We start from the raw sequence: 17488 nt of genomic DNA, 5'->3' as shown, positions 1-17488 counted from the left end.
ATGACTAGAAGGGTGGAGGGATCCGTGGATCCGCGCCCCCGGAAAAGGAAAATAGGGGACCGCGAAATAATTGAAAACAGCGGCAACAATCTGAGGTGAAACAAACTAATTGACTAAATATAGTATCAGCAGAATATAAGGAGAGAGAGAGAGTGTGTGTCTCAAAGGTGGATCGGCCTCACCACAATGCTGAGATGAGAAGTGCAGTCCAGTTGAGCCGATGAAGAAGCGCAGGCAGAGAAGCTCAGGCGGAGAAGCGCAAGCGAAGAAGCGCAAGCGAAGAAGGGAGCATCAGGTGACCTTGCCAGGAGTTGTATCTCCTCGCTGACCGCAAAGCCCCCTGGGGAAATGTAGCTTTTCTTCTCCTCCGGACAGGCCCGGAACTTGAGCATCAGCAGTCAAATCCCCAGTGCATTACATGATGTTATGATGTGGAATACTGATAACGAAAAATCATGAAACCATGACACTGCATTACAGTGCCTCAGGACATAGGGCTAAGAGAAGCTGTGCTCCCCTTCCTATTCCCCGCACTTCCTGGCACCCAGACTCTGGCACCAGCTGAGCCAAGGGCCAGAGGGGAGGTGGGTGGCAGCCAGGAGAGGCATGGGTCGGCTGGGATGCTGACAGAGGTGACAGTGCTCTGGGCAATCCTCCAGCCTTGCTGGCATGACTGAGCTGTTGTTAGAAAGAGTGAGCGCTAACAGCCTTAGTCAGACTCTCCATCCAATCCTGTCCTTTCTGCTAATATTTATTAGGTTTCCTATTTCAGTATTAAAGACACAACATAGCTGAGCTCTGATTCAGATTTCTCAGCAATAACCACCCAAAAACATAACATCTCTCCTCCCAAGGTAGACAGACATATGTAGGACTTCTTTGTCCCTGATGGAAACAGGGAAGGCAACAGAAAAGCTATCCTGGCTGCACTCCCATCCTTCCTTCTCCTCTTCCTATGAAAACAGGGCTGGCAACACTTCCTGTCATGCCCCGCCTGAGGTCATCTTTCTCCTCAAATGCACTGCTCTGCTTGCCAGAGCACTCCATGCCCTGTTCATACCAGCAAGACTGCCATGTGTATAGAATGGTGTGAGACCCTACAGCAGTGGTTTTCATTAGGAGGGTCTCCTGTCTTATTAACCCAGTTTGCAGCACTCAAGCTTGCTCTGTCTGTAGGCAGTGGCTGGTTTGTCCCATGTAGCTAATAGTGATGCTCTTGACAGAGCATATCCTAGCTTAGTGGTGTTCCTCAGAGGTCAATACTGGCACCAGTGTTTTTTATCTTTATTAATGATCCGGACAAGGGGACAGAGTGCACTCTCAGTGTGTTTGCGGATGACGCCAAGCTAGGAGGAAGTATTGATCTGCCTGATGAAACAAAGTCCCTACTGAGAGATCTGGATAGCTAGGCTGAGGTTAGTTGTGTGAGTTTCAACAAGAGTAAGTGCCAGGGCCTGTACTTTGGTCACAACAACACCATGCAATGCTGCAAGCTTGGAGCAGAGTGACTGGAAGGTTCTGTGGCAGAAAAGAATCTGGAGTATTAATAGACAGCTGGCTAAACATGAACCAGCAGTGTGTCTAGGTGACCAAGAAGGCCAGTGGCATCCTGGCCTGCATCAGAAATAGTGTTGTCAGCAGGAGCAGGAAGGGGACTGTCCCACACAGCTGGAAATCCCACTCCTACGCTATCTTACTGACATGTTGAAGAGACACAGAGAATTGCAGTATCTTTGTAATCAGCTGCATGCAGTGAAGCTGGTAATTCTTCTCTAGCAAGTGTGTACTTTTGATTCTCTGCCAGTTTCAGCTGATGGCTTTGGTGATAGAAGACAGCAATATCTACAGAAGCACTGAGCTTGCTTAATCAGAGGAGAAGAGTTACTGAAAGAAGGAAAGAATATTTGAGTATTGAGCAGGCTGTCACCATCAAACTTGAACACTTCAGAGCTTTCCGAAGGCAGCACAGTCTATCAAAGAAGCCCCGAACAAATATGGTTGGAAGTGAGCACCTGTTCTGGATGCCTGTCCTAAGCATAGGGACTACACAGAGTAGCATCAGCAGCAGTGACCTACAGAGAGAAAGGAGAGCAGGGAATCTGGGGTAAGGGTGATGAGTAAGGGAGCCTGCCAGCTAGATGTGGGTCAGTGTGGGAAGTCAGACCAAAACATAAAAGATGAAATAGTGATAATTAGAAGGACATTGGGAAAAAGAGGTGGGAAATAAGATTGAGATTATCAGGAAAGATGGCAGAAAAGGAAAAGATTTTACTGATTTGAAGATAAAATGGACATCCTGACATTAGTGGAAGTATGTCAGAAGAGGTACTCAAAGTATAGAATAAAATGCACCTGGAAAATGGGCCATTTTAGAATTACATGTGCAGTTTTATTTTAGAATTACATGTGCAGTTTTCATGTCAATATAAAAAATGCTGTTTGACACCAGAACAGTTTTCCTGTTTCATGAGAATGCTTTGCTGGATGCCGTATCATGAGGGTCTTAGCATGCTGCATCTTGCATAGAAAAACTGAATTGAGGAAGAAAGGACAGCTCTGGAACAACCCACAGGCAAATACAGGATGCCTGCAAGGAGCCATTTATGGATGATGGCATTCATACAGAAGCCATACAATCCCACCAATATATAATATATGTATGTGACTAGTTCATAGGCCTTACTGCATAGGTACAAATGGTTGCAAGGAACTGATCCCGCATGCTTATATATAATGTTTGTTACAGCATTGTTCATATCCATTCTGTAAAAAGTGGAACGCAGACTAATTCTCCTTTTTGTTTTTCTCCTTGAATTTTAGAAGAAAATGGACCCCGCCTCCTTGTGGTAGCAGAACAAGCTAAGATCTTCTCTCAGAGGGGCGGCAATGTCACACTGCCTTGTAAATTCTACCATGAACACACATCAACAGCTGGCTCAGGAACCCACAAAATCCGGGTCAAGTGGACCAAACTCACCTCAGATTACCTCAAAGAAGTGGACGTCTTTGTTGCAATGGGACACCACAGAAAGAGCTACGGAAAGTATCAGGGCAGAGTGTTTCTGAGGGAAAGCAGCGAGAACGATGCCTCTCTTATAATCACGAATATAATGCTGGAGGATTATGGAAGATACAAGTGCGAAGTGATTGAAGGATTAGAGGACGACACAGCAGTGGTAGCTCTGAATTTGGAAGGTAGGAAACGCCTGAATTATACTTAAAATTAGGTTTGCACAGCGTTAAGGAATACCTGGTTTTCCTCCTCATACTGCTGGTATTGTGAGATAACAGCGATAGCAGCCAGCTGAGAAGTGGGATTCATAGCACCCTGGGGATCTTGGCCTGACAGCCTCTAGGAGCTATCATAAATCAGAAGAACATTAGGACTTTTATAACTTACACTAGCCCACGGCATAGTCTGCTCCCAGTAAGCCCCATTGCAAAGGGAGCCAAAAAAGAATGACCAAACACAGTATGAAGGACTCCATATGTTTTTAATTTGGTTCCTTCATTATACAGAAATTGCTGTGTGTTTTTGCAGTAGACTTAATCAAAATTATATTAAGCATTCTCCTAAAAGCCATTTTGCAGAACTTTGGGACATTTTGGATTATCAAGAAGATAAAAATCTTCCTACAAACAGGGAAAATCTCCAAGTAATTTTACAGAGACAATAGCTTTGTTTATTTCAAGCCTTATAATTACATAGAGTAAATCTCTATATTGCCTGCCAAGACAACTCCTACTCGTGGGCTCTGGTAGTCATTTCCTTCAGCAATTTTTTGTAAACAACATGGTACAAAGCATTCGTAAAATTACTGAAGTGGATTTAAAAAGAACAAAATATTCATCTTTACTTTTATGAAATTTAGATTAATTTTATGAGATTTGATGCATGTAAATCAGCATCTGGCCTTCTCCCCAAAGCCCTCTATTATTCTCAACTATAAACTAAGAGTTCCATGAAGATACATTTATATCTGCCAGCAAGTGTGTTTCAGGAGGAACTTTTCAGAAACCACATTATCTGTTAGTTGTGGGAGAGGAGGGGAAAGAAGAAGAAAAATGGAAAAGAAAAGAAAAAAAAAGAAAAAGTCACGTCACAATAAAACTGCAAATGCAGCTGTTGACTTTGCCATGTAATGGAGATCAGACACAGGCAGCACCTGTCTGACCTCAGCATGCCTCAGCTCGCCATAGGATATTTTGCAGGCTGTCCTGGAGTTCGTTCCTGGGTTGCAAAGTGGGATGTAGCATTGCTCAACAATCCGGCAAAATGGCATGTGATAAAATTCTTCTGACAGGCTCCGTATGTCGTAAATACATGCCTCTGCCAGGCTTAGAGCCTGTCCAGATAAGTAACTGTATCACTTGATCCCAAATACTGATATTTCCCAGCATTTCATGATATTATGACAATATTTCTAGTGTAAAATGTTCAGAGCCAACATAAAATCTTCATCATGCTGCTTATCTGGACCAGGTACCCTTCTGATGCTACTAGCATTGTGCCTTTGAAGTAAATGTTCATTAGTTTTCTGCTTTTAGAAGCAACGAGGTCCCAGGACAAACACTTGCAGATGCAACCGGAGAGTTTGGGAAAGGGGAGATGACTAACAGCTGCAGCAACAGTGAGAAACTTTGCCTGGAGCTTGGTACAAATCATTGTGCACATTGTGCACATTGTGCAGAGACTAGTATTTGGAAGGCAATATAGAATTGATATTAGAATAAGAAGACAGTGAGAAATGTTTTTTGTTAACCACATGCAATAGTTACATAGTTTTTGACAGTGCCTAGCAATAAGGGCTAAAAGCACAGATGGACTAGTGAGCAATATGAGGTTGCTCAGGTAGGCATCTACACTTCTTTAACAGAGCTTGAGCATAGCACAACACTCCTGAAAGTTGCTGCTCCAAGGACAACACACAGAAGTTAGTCATCAGTATGCACTGGAGAAACATATCGCTTAAATACCACTGCAGAAAGGAGATCTTTCTTTTCTACCTTGCCTGTTTAGTGATAGAGCACCAGCTTACTGTACAGAAGATCTAGGTTCTACCTCTTGACAGACACCTTCAGCCTGCTGCTGTTTCTCTAAGCAGTGTCTGCTTTTGAAGTATGCCAACTCCAATCCATCCTCTCCAGCACCACCACTCTTTCCTGTTTCCCTTTCTTGAATTCAAAATAAAGAAATTCATTGGATAGGAGAGGAATTAAGTATGTCTTTAACAAGACTGTTCCAATCTCTGATCAAAGGAAAGTTTACGCATTTTAACATATGGGACAGTTTTGTTTTAATGACTTCTGTCAGTCAAGGGTGTCATGCTGTTTATATCTGACAGTAGAGAGTGAAGTCTCCCAGGGAGCTGGAAAATCATTTGTGAAACCTCATGGTAAAAGATAACATTTCAACAAATGAGATAATACTATTGAGTGTGTTGGTTTAGAGTAAAACAACTTAGTTTCAACTAGGGTAACTAAATCCGGTGATTCTGGGTTGAAGTTTCACTGAAGATTCACTCTACAATCATAACTACTAAAGTGCACTTACATTTACAGTGGATATGCAGACATAAGTAGTGGATGGGGTGTATTCATCTCTTTCTATGCTCCTGCACTCATCCTGTCATCTCATCCATAACTTTATTCAGTGCTCACTTTTATTGCTGTTTCATGCATTTGTGCAGTGTAGATCAAGATGAGTTTAAAAAATCAGTCTTTTTAGACAAAAGTAAAAATGCTACTCCACACTAACAGTCTGCATCTGCTACGTGTAATAAGGTTTATCTCACAGTAGGAAGGATTTGCATCAGTAGCATGATGTCCTGAGATGGTGGCCCTAAGGATGTTAACTGGCAGCAAGACAAAACCATTTATACCCAGGAATGCCTGCTAGCAGTACAAAACAACTGATCACTTCAGTGTGAGATCACTGTACAAATGGCATAGATTTGCCTGAGCAAAATCATATTAATTTATCAATATGAAAATAGTTGACCTCTACCTCAGTGGACCTTATATTCTCCCTGAAAGTGGTAGTGTTATATAGTGTTAGACTTAACAGCCTCCTAGTACTGTGATTAAATATGCTATGCATAGTAACTGGTTATTTTTTTTTATTTTTTATTTTTTGAAGGTAGAATTAGGCTCAGTTATATATTTTACACATTTTTTGCATATTCTCTTTGCTACTATGGAAGTGAAGAACTGTGCCAATCTTCCCTTCCTTCCTTCCTTCCTTCCTTCCTTCCTTCCTTCCTTCCTTCCTTCCTTCCTTCCTTCCTTCCTTCCTTTCCTACTTCCCTCCCTAATTCCCTCCCTCCTTCCCTTCCTTCCTCTCTCCTTCCCTCCCTTCTTCTTTTCCTCCTTTCCTTCCTCCCACCCTCTCTTCCTACTCATTTCCTTTCTTTTGTCCTCCCTCCCTTCCTTTCGTTCTTTCTTTCCATCTTTCCGTCTTTCTGTCTTTCAAAAACTTTTCAGCCTTGTCATCATTATCATCTCACATTTGTCCTTAAATGCAGAGTCTTAGTATAGGACTGTCAGGTTGGGCATGGTGGCTGGAAGAATGGCAAGAACTGTAGATGGTGGGGGATATATTTTATACTGAGCTTGTCACCAAAGCCATTTTCTTGCTGAACTGGCCATGCCTTGTTCCTGCATATAAAATAAGGATTATTAACTTCACATTCTTTTACAGATGTCACAAGAGTCAAAAGCTTAACATATTAAAAGGTCCCCTGTGGTAGATAGATACAGTTGCCTGAGTCATAAGCAAAGAAAGAATTCTCAGTTTACATTAAATTTTCCTTATGTTGGCATTTTACTCTTCTGCACTACATTTTATGTTCATGCTTTACTGTTTTCCAAGCATAATGCACTGCAGTGAGTCTCCCTGTGCCAGGTTTATCTGCTTTGGTTTTCCAGGCAGGTGAAGCCTCCAGCACTGCCCGTCGCTCACACTACTCCTGCATGGTTTATGCGCACTGTTTCTTCATGACACTGAGATTCATGGGCCAAGTGGCAGAGAAAGTGGAACAATGCTAGGCTGCCAAAGGCAGTCTTACAGTACAGTCTATAAAATAAGTATTTTATACATTCAACAGTACCAGAAATATGTAAATCTAGATAAAGCTATTGAAAGTATCTGTAGACTGTGCTTCTCAGTTGGAGGCAATCCTTACATGGCTCCACACACAAACACCAAACCAGTAGGTTTTGTGACCTTGCTTGGAGGTTCATTAGCTTCCAAGATACAGTGAGAAAAAGATCAAGCTTCTTTTTCAAAAACAGACCTTATAGTTCAAAAACAGAACAAATAAATCCAAAAGGTCCAAAGAAATAAGTTCTTCCAAACTGTCACAGTAATCATTTCTAATCTAGCTTTATTTTCTAATTAGATTTAGTTTAATGATATCTTACCTATTTCTTCTACATGCTGCTGTTAAACTCATGCACCCAAAGCTATTTAAAATATCCTTTGCATTACAATTTGTTGATCTGTCTATTGTAAAACTGATCATATAAGGCATGCTATTTATGAGTGCTTAGAAGACAACAAGATTTTTTGTAATAGACAATAGCAGTTTTGCAAGAGTAAATCATGTTGATCCAGTGTAATTCCTTCTGTGTCAGGGTAACAGCTCTTTACAAACAGACTTGTACTGTTTCCACCATGAAAAATGGTATTTCAAGGATACAGTGAAGTAAAAGTAAAAAATAGAGAAACAAAAATTTATCTGGAAACAATGACTTGAAAGGAAGATGCTAAAAGACTTGGGACTGATTAGCCTTAGGAGAACAGAGAAAAACAAGTCTTCAAATTTTGATAAAAACTGTAGGAGTATAAGGGAATTGACTGCCCTTGGGCCAGGTAAATCTAGTTTGGATGACTATATCGGTCAGAAACAAGCAGTCACAGTGACAGCTTGGTTATAGAGCACCATGGATGGATAGTCCGAGATTCAGTTGGAAGATGCTACCTGGCAGCTCACCCATGCAATTTGTGCTGAGTAATCAGACAAGTGGACAAATGGAGGTGGAATCTGAAGGAAAATCAGAGACTTACCACTTACTAATCACAGAATCTTAGAAATTCAACATGGAAAATTTTGCCTGCAAGTGTATGAACCTGCCAGTGTAAAACTGTATCCTGCATACAGCATATAGCAAACCTACTTTTAACTAGTGTTTACACTGGCTACAAGAAAAATTGCTTTTCTGTCTAGGCTAGAACTCAAGGAAGCCAATTTCTTTACTCTGGTTATAAAAAGCCCTATTTTTTTCCATATGTGTTAACAGAAATTATCTTTATCTGTAAATGCTGTTAAAATTGCTCACTGCTCACAGTGCTAGCTTAAATTGTTACAGGAATTGAGCTTTCTGGATTTATTTACTCATCTTGTTGTCTTGGATAACCATTACAGCTCCTTGCATTGTGACTGTACCCGCAGTGACTAACTATAAAGTACTTGTATTCAGCATTAGGGATTACTTGCATGTAAGGACATACGTGTATTATGTCTTGTCCAATCCTTAACAGATCAGAACTGAGCTCTGCTTCTCTGATTATTCTCCACTTATTTTCATTAACTGAACATTTGATTCTCATAAGCCAGATATAAATTCTCTCTCTCAAAGTAGATAAATAAATAAGTAGATAAATTCAAGAACACTTCCACAAAAGCATTTATGATGACGCTTTCCAAGACAGTTTCACTTGTCTCCCTCTCTCCCTTCTCTTGGATTCTTTTTCATATGTTATACTTCCACACCTTCTGTTTTGATACAAATCCTGGTTTCCATTATTTTTAGGACAATGGCTGGTGCATACAGCAAGACTTTCACTGACAGATTTACTCCCCAGTGAACCAGTGTTTCTCTGTTTCTTCCTGAGCATCAGGCTGTTCTTTCCTGGGGACAAGCCCAGTTTCAGAGAACTGCATGCTTGGGAGTCTATGCTGTAGATTAGTATTCCTCACTCAGGCTCCACTAGTGTCTCAGCAGCTTCCTTGGGGCAAGGAGCTGGACCACCAAGATCAAGCTAAGGCTCTTCAGCTCAGACTTCCCGCAACAGGGAGAGGGAACTGCTATTCTCTGGGTTTTAAAAAGGCTCCCATCAATCCTCTGTCTACACAGTCACAGTTTTTGGTAGATTGCTACAAGAGCCTCATTGCACATGGATGCTGTTGCTGTAAAGCCTGCCAGTAAGACATGCTACAGAAAACATGGAGGGATTAACAACTTTTGTTCACACTCAGCTGGAGTGAAGTCCAGACATAAAAGGCTACAGCCAGTCTTTGGAAGAGGAAAACCATTCTTTCCCAGTGGAAGACATTCTGGAGCCTTCATGTGACAAAAAAAAAAAAAAAAAAAAGGTGTTATTAATTTCTGGCCATTTGAGGCTCTGTGTTCTCTTCCTCCATTTCCTAAACTCACTTTGTTAACATTTGGAAATATGTGTTTTGTCTGGTGGCAAAACACAGCTTTGGAGTCAGGAGTTTTGAGTCAGTCTTTAGTTTGGGAACAGTCAAGCCTCCAAACAGCTTTTGTCCATTCAGGAACAGATGGGATGGATTATCTTTTGATGGGCTGTAAGATCCAAGACTGAAGAAGATGCTGTGCAACTAACTGAAGTTCAGAACTGCTAAGTAGTACCAAAAGAAAGACAAATAGTAAGACTTACTATGAAGTCAGTATTATGTTTGATAGGAAATTGAAGGGGAAAGAATAATATGAACAAAGATGCAAGGTAACGCGAAGCTACACGAAACACATATCCAGTTTTGCTATACGAAATCACCAATGACCACCCCCATCTGCAGGGTGAAATTAGTGTTAATCAGTTGCAGACGTGTACTTCAGATGAACTCAAACAGAAATCAGCTTCTATGCAGTCTACCCGAATGTAGCTTAAAGCTAATATTACAATTTTCTGTGTGTTTTTGTTATTAAAACATTATGTCTCAAACTGTCAAACTCAAGTACACTGGTAACAAATTAACATATATGTTTAACGATCTAAAAAAAGTGATTTTGGAAAACTTAAGGGATCAAATCTGTTTGAGCAGTTTCTGGTGAATTGTTTCTCAGTCTTTGAAATAATTTAAGTTTAGCTCTTCAGTTTCTTATGTTCTCTGGACCAGAAAATAATGAAATAGCTACAGCTTCATGTTTGTTAAGTTATAGCTAGCAGCACACAGTGTGTTACATTTCATTCATGCTTTATAGTTCAGGACAACTAATAACTGAAAAACCCTTTAAGAAAGAATTTACAAAAGGGAAGAAGGTCAGCAGAATCTCTAGTTAATTGCTGAGGGAGAACAAAATCTTGTTTATTATTCCCTTGCCATGTTTACGTTTGTATGCTTTATTTTCTTGGATCAAGTCACTGAGGTTTAGTAATAACAAAGATTTTATTTAACAAAAATAAAACAGTACTTGGATGATAAATGAGTGAGGGAGAGGACAAAAAGAAAGGGAATGTTAAGATACCAGTGGAATAGACACCAAAGTGGACTGACTGCTCAAGAAGAAGAATGACTTCATTGCATGCTGACTGTCTTGCATGACTGTAATACAATTTCAGTATCCTATGCTCTGTACATTGCCCTGGAGACAAGGAACTTCTCACAGGTAGAATTCATCAGCAGGGAGAAACTAAAAAGAAAGATGGATGTCTATACTGGCTTAAAGTTTTTTGCCCATTCCACAACGTGTTATCTTGTCTTCAGCCTCTCAGCATCCCACAGCAACTAGTTCTTCAGAGATGTTTGAGAATAAACTCTCTGAGCTGGATTTTCTTGGATGCCGTTTTATTTCAGCTTATAATGAAGACTGGGCTGAAGCCAACCATAAAATTTAGATCTGAGTTAAGTTTCTAAACCCTGCCAAAGTCACAGTGCACTAATCCAAACTTTTATGTCTCTCTCTTCTTTGTACAGTCCACATGAGGAGGTGGTTCTTCAGCATTTTATTCAACATCTTCTGTGTTTTGAAATGCAGTTTTTAACAACAGATCTTTTTCACAGAATCTCAGAATTGTAGGGGTTGGAAGGGACCTCTGGAGACCATCCAGTCCAATCCTCTACTAAAGCAGGCTCTCTGTAGCAGGTCACACTGGAAAAGGACCAGATGGGTCTTGAGTATCACTAGAGAAGGAGACTCCAAAAGCTCTCTGGGTAGCTGTTCCTGTGCTCTTTCACTCTCACAGTGAGAATTTGTGAAACAAATAAATATATAGTGGAAAGATCTGTGAAATGAAGGTGATAACTATGAATGTTGCTGCTGAAACACCTCAGGAGTTGTTTTCCCATTTACTATCTTCACTTGGATGTTCCCTGCTCCAAGGTCTCTCCACCCTACCTTTCTGTAGCTGATGACCACTGATGAGTAGCAAGGCTCATCAGCTTTCACTAAGGACATCCGTCTGGTACTAAAGAAATCCTGTTCCCTAGTGCTCTTCATGATGAGCTTTTCCTTCTTGAGTGGTGAGAAACTGCCAGAAAACAGCTGGGTATCATAAATGTCTCCCTAAAACCACACACAATTTCATGGAAATTTTAAGGGAAGGGGAGATGTAGCTCTTAGGGACATGGTTTTAGTGTGCAGTGTTGTTGGTAGGTAGACAGTTGGCCTAGATGATCTTACAGGTCTTTTCCAACCTTAATGATTCTGTGATTTTATGATTCTAACACATCATGCAGTTAACCTTTATGTAAATGCTGCTTCTCCTTCTGTTCTTTCAGAATTGAAGACTCAAAACCCCTTCTAGAGGTGGTGACACCCCATCTTACCTCTTTCTGCCATTTCAGGTGTTGTATTCCCCTATTCTCCACGTCTGGGTCGTTACAACCTAAACTTCCACGAGGCTCAACAAGCCTGCCTGGACCAGGACTCCATCATTGCCTCCTTTGACCAGCTCTACGAGGCCTGGAGGTCAGGGCTGGACTGGTGCAATGCTGGCTGGCTCAGTGATGGCTCAGTGCAGTACCCCATCACCAAACCCAGGGAGCCCTGCGGGGGGAAGAATACAGTGCCTGGTGTCCGAAACTATGGCTTCTGGGATAAAGAGAAGAGCCGATACGATGTTTTCTGTTTTACTTCTAACTTCAATGGTAAGAACCCAGTTTGCTTTTATCTTGCAAGGGGGCTTTTTCCACACTTTGAAAAGAAAGAGATGCCAACGGCACCAGAAGGTAGCAGATGGCACTTGGCTGGCCAAAGTTTATGTTAGCTTTGGGAAATGTTACTGATGGATTTAAAAAGACATGTAACCATAGTAATGGTGGCTGTGCCGTGTGTTCATGCAGATTATTTTCAGAACTTGGAGCTAATGTTAGTAGTTCTTTCTTATATCTCCAATTTCACCCCACTAAACATGCCTTTTTAATTTTTATGTTAGTTAAAATGGTGAATAAACTAGCAATTTCTTTAGTTGACATTTCCCATTGATTTCAATTATAATTACGATGTTTTACAACATCACTGTCACCAAAATAAAATTCTGATTGCCACTTCATCTCTGCCATTGCCTCAAGCAGCTCCAGCTCATACAACAAGTCTAATATGACAAAAATTTCCTTATCAGCAAAGTTTTTTCTAGCTTATATAACAAATAATTCAGATTTCTAATCTTAGCATTCTGTCAAAACTGAGACATTCCCTCTTACTCTGAGCTTGGTCTGCCCTAAAGCTTATTCCAGTGACTGCAAAATTTCAGCTCTTACTGGATTTTACTTTAGGTATGAAGTGAGCTGATCTGTTGATCTCAGACTATCATTTAAGGTTTAATCCAATGGCTGGAAAGGATTTACAAAGCATGGCTGTGAATGAGAGGAGCACTGCAAATACAGCCCTCCATAGCATCGTGCTCACGGGTAGTTCACTTCACACATGTTTGGCATTCAGCCCAATCAGACCAAGGAGCACAGCCCCTTTTGTTTATGCTCAGATTGCTTATCCTCAGTGAAGCATTTTTGCCCTACAGCATACATAAAAATAAACATAAGCCTTGTTCTCAAAAGATACGCTTTAATGCTAGGCCTGTCCCACCCTCTCAAAAAGAAAAAATCCAACAAATTCTCAAACTAATTATATAAAAAATTAGGTGGGAACAGTCAGAAACAAATGCTTATGTGATTTTTATCATGCTACATAATTCCATGAAATGTTGGCTCGTTTTTCTCTTGTTCCATTTAAGCAAGGCAAAATCCTATATGAGCTCATCATATGTTCATTTAAATCTGGAGAAAAAAACACTGAGGAATAAAATAAACAAAGGAAAAAATTAAAATTGATAGCTGCACTATTTAAAGTGCTGATAGCATAAACTCTTGAGTTCACTGGTCACTAAGGACCACCATTTTCTACACAAGCAGCTGGACAGTATCTCTTAAGGAAAGAGAAGAAAAAAAAACTGGAAAAAAAAAAAGAAGGAAGTACTGACAAATACTGTCTGTACACTGATACTGCAAGAGGAAGAAGGAGAAAGAAGAATGAGGCAAGATGAGAATATGGTGTAGAAATGGCAGAGAAGTGAAAGGCATTGGTATTGATCTCATGCTTGGCGAGTCTGCTAAAATGACATGCGAGACAGAATACCATACAGCAACACTGTGATGTGAAGAGTGGAGCACCATTTTACCCAGGTCCCTTCAGCTCACCTCCATATATGTCTCTCAAGGCATCAGCAGAAAATCTGGACATATTCTCCTGTGTCCCTTCTATGTTCTCCACTATTCATATTCCAAGCACACCACAATAATCCCAGAAATGTCCCCCAAATGCCAGCATCTTATTTGCAGCTTAACACCTTGGACAGCTTATGTGCGCTTAACAATGTCATTAGTGTTCTCACTGTAAAAGGAAAAATCTTATAATAACCTGGTTTGCCACCAGGTTGCAACTGCCAGAGATAGTGGCTTTGGGCAAAGAGCTATTTCTGCAACACCCAATATTGATTCTCTCAGTTCAGGAACAGCCAAGGAAAATGAGAAGTGGTCAGGACACCAGTAGTGGCAGTGACAGCTGGAGTCTCCTGATGCTCTAAAACAGAGAAGCCTTCAGCACTGTGTGAGGGAGCTGGAAACACACCAGTAGCCTCAGGATCGGAGGCATGCAGTGCTAGCTTGAAAAAAAAGCACATCTCAAAGAGTGTCAGTTGCTGTGAGTAACCGGGGAGCGTGAAGTTTAGTTTGGGTTCTTTCTAGAGAAAGACATCCCTAAATACCTTACGATCTCAGGGGAGGTGGAAAAAAAAAGGCTTAATTTTAAGTAGTTGAGGCTTAGTTTTAACCTGGAGAATGAAGATCCTTAATTTTTCAGATATTAAGGTGAAAAATGGCAACATCATCATTAATGCAGTTAGTTTCAATCCAGCTTCAGTGTTTTCACTCAGGATCTATGAGACCTCTCTTTGGTGAACACCAAGAAGTACTTTCATTCTGTTAGCAAAGAATTATGTACTCATTCCTCTTAATAGTATAGGGAAGTAGTTTCAGCAAAGTTCTTCTGCAATACAATATACAATACTCATTACTTTACAAAATTACCCTCTCCAGTGTCTTTTCTTGGAGTACTTTAAGTGCATTACTTGAGCATTTTGTTCTGCCCATGTAACTCCTTCCTTCAATTGGTTCACTGAGGAACTTTTTGTCTTCTGTGGCTGTGCAGGCAAAGCCAGAAATTTCAAGAGGTAATGCACACTTTTTGAAAACAGTAGTACAAGTAACTTCTTGGTTTATAAGAATATATAGCAATGAAGTACAGAAAAGTATACAAAAACTAATATTAACACAGTTCCACCAATATGCTTACTATTCAGAGCTCAAAAATCAGACAGCAAGGCTATGCAAGAAAGATGTAACTTGGTCCTCTTTTGCATAAACATTGCAGAAGAAATTTATGTCCCCCAGACCCCATATGGCATGGGGCAAAGAACATGTAGTAATATAGCTGACGGGTTATTCTTTGCCTAATTTCAAAGGCTTTCTGAAGGAGGCAGTGAGTCTCTCAGTAAATAAATAAATAAATAAATGGGAATCCCTGACTCTGAGAAGTGTTAGGCAAGTTAAATCACAGAATCACAGAGTTGTAGGGATTGGAAGAGAACATTGAGTCCAACTCCAGCTGCATAGGAAGGTGTCCAGGAGGGTTATTCTAAAACTGAACAAAAAAGAGGTCTAAATACTGCTTGTATCACACTTCCAGCTCATTCATGTGCGTTTTGTTATGTACTTTACACACTGAACTGCACTGCATAATTGATTTGTTATCACGTCTAGCAAAATTGAATAAAATTATGTTAACAAAATTAAAAATACAGAGAATAAATTTTAGGGATTTGTGTGAGTGCAGCTGCTTATTTCAGTAATGCACATGATAAGGTGACCACCACCATTTAAAGCAGTAGAAGATCTTTTCCAAATAATGCACACTGATTGTTCATTTGACCATTGATAAAGAGAATATTTGGACATGCAGTCATTTCTCTAAAAATGAAAATAAAGCTACCCAAAGAAAAATGATGTGCCCTGTCTGAAAAGTGGGTGCTTCTGAGCCAATGGCTTCTGGAAGGGAATGGAAGAGTATTTTCAAAAATCGTACCCAAATATTTAATGTAGTATTTTAAATACAGCTCCCGAGTTGACCATTGATTTCAACATACATATCATGATCACATTTTTGAGGGAATGAAAAGTCTCTTTTCTCACCAATTTTTATACATTTTGTAGAGCAACCGCCTCACTCAGCTGGCTACTGTGGCTGTGAGATACACTGAACTGAGTCTGTGGAGCTGATGATAAGTAGCATCTTGTGCTGCATGCTGAGAATGCCTGTCATTGCCATTTGAGGTGTGCTCTCTACTTGATAAAAACAATTTAATTCCCTGAGCACATGGGCTAGAGCCCTCCTTGTCAGGCATTGTGCTGGCTCTCACATAGAATATATCAGTTGGAGTGGTATCATCTTTCAGTACCACTAAGCATGATGCCCCACTTCCTTTGCACCCAGCTTAGATAGAAAAACTTTGCCTTGAAATACCCAATTTAGAGCTGAGGTGCATCTGCCGCACTCTGGCAGTCACAAGGAATGGATATTTAAGTCAAGCGCTCAAATTTTGCTCTTTGAACTGTTCCATTACAAGCAAAACCTTAAAATAGCTGTTATAAGTGGGGTTCTATTAGGTTTGCATAAACTCCTGCCCCTTGATTTGGAGTGAAAAGTCAAGCCAAGCACACTCATTCTCTATAGGAATGACCTAACTCCCAGACATTAATTACAGACAGAGGATTAACGCTTCTCCCTCCTTCCACGTGAATTAATGAGAACTAAGACTGAGCATTTTAGGAGCATTTCTATCCTACTGGTAGGGGAAAACCAGTAAATCTGCACCAAGTCTATTCACAGTCTTTTGTTTAATTGGACATTCTGCGTGCACATTCCACTCACGTGGGGTTTGATGTTAAAGTTCTCCCATTTAGGGAAGGGGCAGAGTGTAGAAGTTTTTATTATTGATGTCATATGTCAAAAGCCTGACCTTACTGCAAATCCCAAGGAAATTACATTCCCCTGACATATGGTTTGAAGAGCAACTAATAAGCTAGGTGAAGTTTACATACTATCAGTCCAAATCCCTGTTCCCTTAAGTTTGAAATCCTATTTGCTTTGGGGAAACCTCTTAAAAACCTAGTAAGAACAGGATCCCATTTAATAAACATTCTCTTCAGTAACAGCCTGTAAATACTGCCAACTTGCTGCACAAGGGGTCAATTATCTACTCTACTCCGGTGACAATAATGTAGATACTACCTCTGACAACAGTTAAATTGTTTAAAAGGTTCTTCTCCACTATATAAGTGCCCTTTTTTTTTTAATGATTCCCATCATAGTATAAAATTTCAAATCTTCACACAAAGCTAATTCAATTATCTTTATAGTTTCACCCAACCTGACATTTCTTCACTTCAAAAAGCCTCTCTGCTTTTTGCTGAGATTTAGACATAACTCGTTCTATTTCCTGCTGCTTTTTCTTCACCAAGAAAGTAATCTGTGCAGAATCTGTTCTGTGTGTTTAACTGCTGTTATTTATGAGGAAGAAAATGGATGTTTTTTAATTAAGAAGCAGTGTGCTTGCCTTACATGAATAAATGGATTTTTCTTTTCAGACAACTTGCCCCTTTCATAATGCAGTAAGATTGAAAATGTTGTGAACTTACTTGGAAATCTGATAAATAAGTTTAATGAATGAAAGGCTTATGATAAAGTTATACTGTCTTGATAAGTGAAATTAATATTAGTGTTATTGCTACTTGCGGATTGGTACAGAGGAGTTTCCAAGCTCTACTTGCTGGTATGTGTTTTCATTACCTTATGACTGAGGCGTATTTTGCTTAGCTGCTCTATCAGTTCAGTGCTGTGGTACGTTACGGATATGCTCTTTGATGCCTAAAGAGAAACAGAGCTGGAGAACTGCTGTGAATGCTTG

General features: G+C 40.2%; 1 protein-coding gene across 2 annotated transcripts in view; it reads left to right on the top strand.

Moving 5' to 3' along the window:
• The window catches only part of HAPLN1 (hyaluronan and proteoglycan link protein 1), a 97582-nt gene that overhangs the window by 75026 nt on the left and 5068 nt on the right, over window positions 1-17488 (top strand). For both annotated transcript variants that reach the window (XM_085213683.1, XM_085213681.1), the window contains exons 3-4: window positions 2821-3195; window positions 11814-12116. In XM_085213683.1, coding sequence (XP_085069809.1) covers window positions 2821-3195; window positions 11814-12116 — 678 coding nt within the window. The remainder of the gene's footprint in view (window positions 1-2820; window positions 3196-11813; window positions 12117-17488) is intronic.

This window comes from Meleagris gallopavo, chromosome Z (assembly GCF_905368555.1).
Source record: "Meleagris gallopavo chromosome Z, MGAL_WU_HG_1.1, whole genome shotgun sequence".
NCBI lineage: Eukaryota > Metazoa > Chordata > Aves > Galliformes > Phasianidae > Meleagris > Meleagris gallopavo.
The sequence above is the reverse complement of the archived record's forward strand: the minus strand, read 5'-3'. Positions and strand labels throughout refer to the sequence as shown.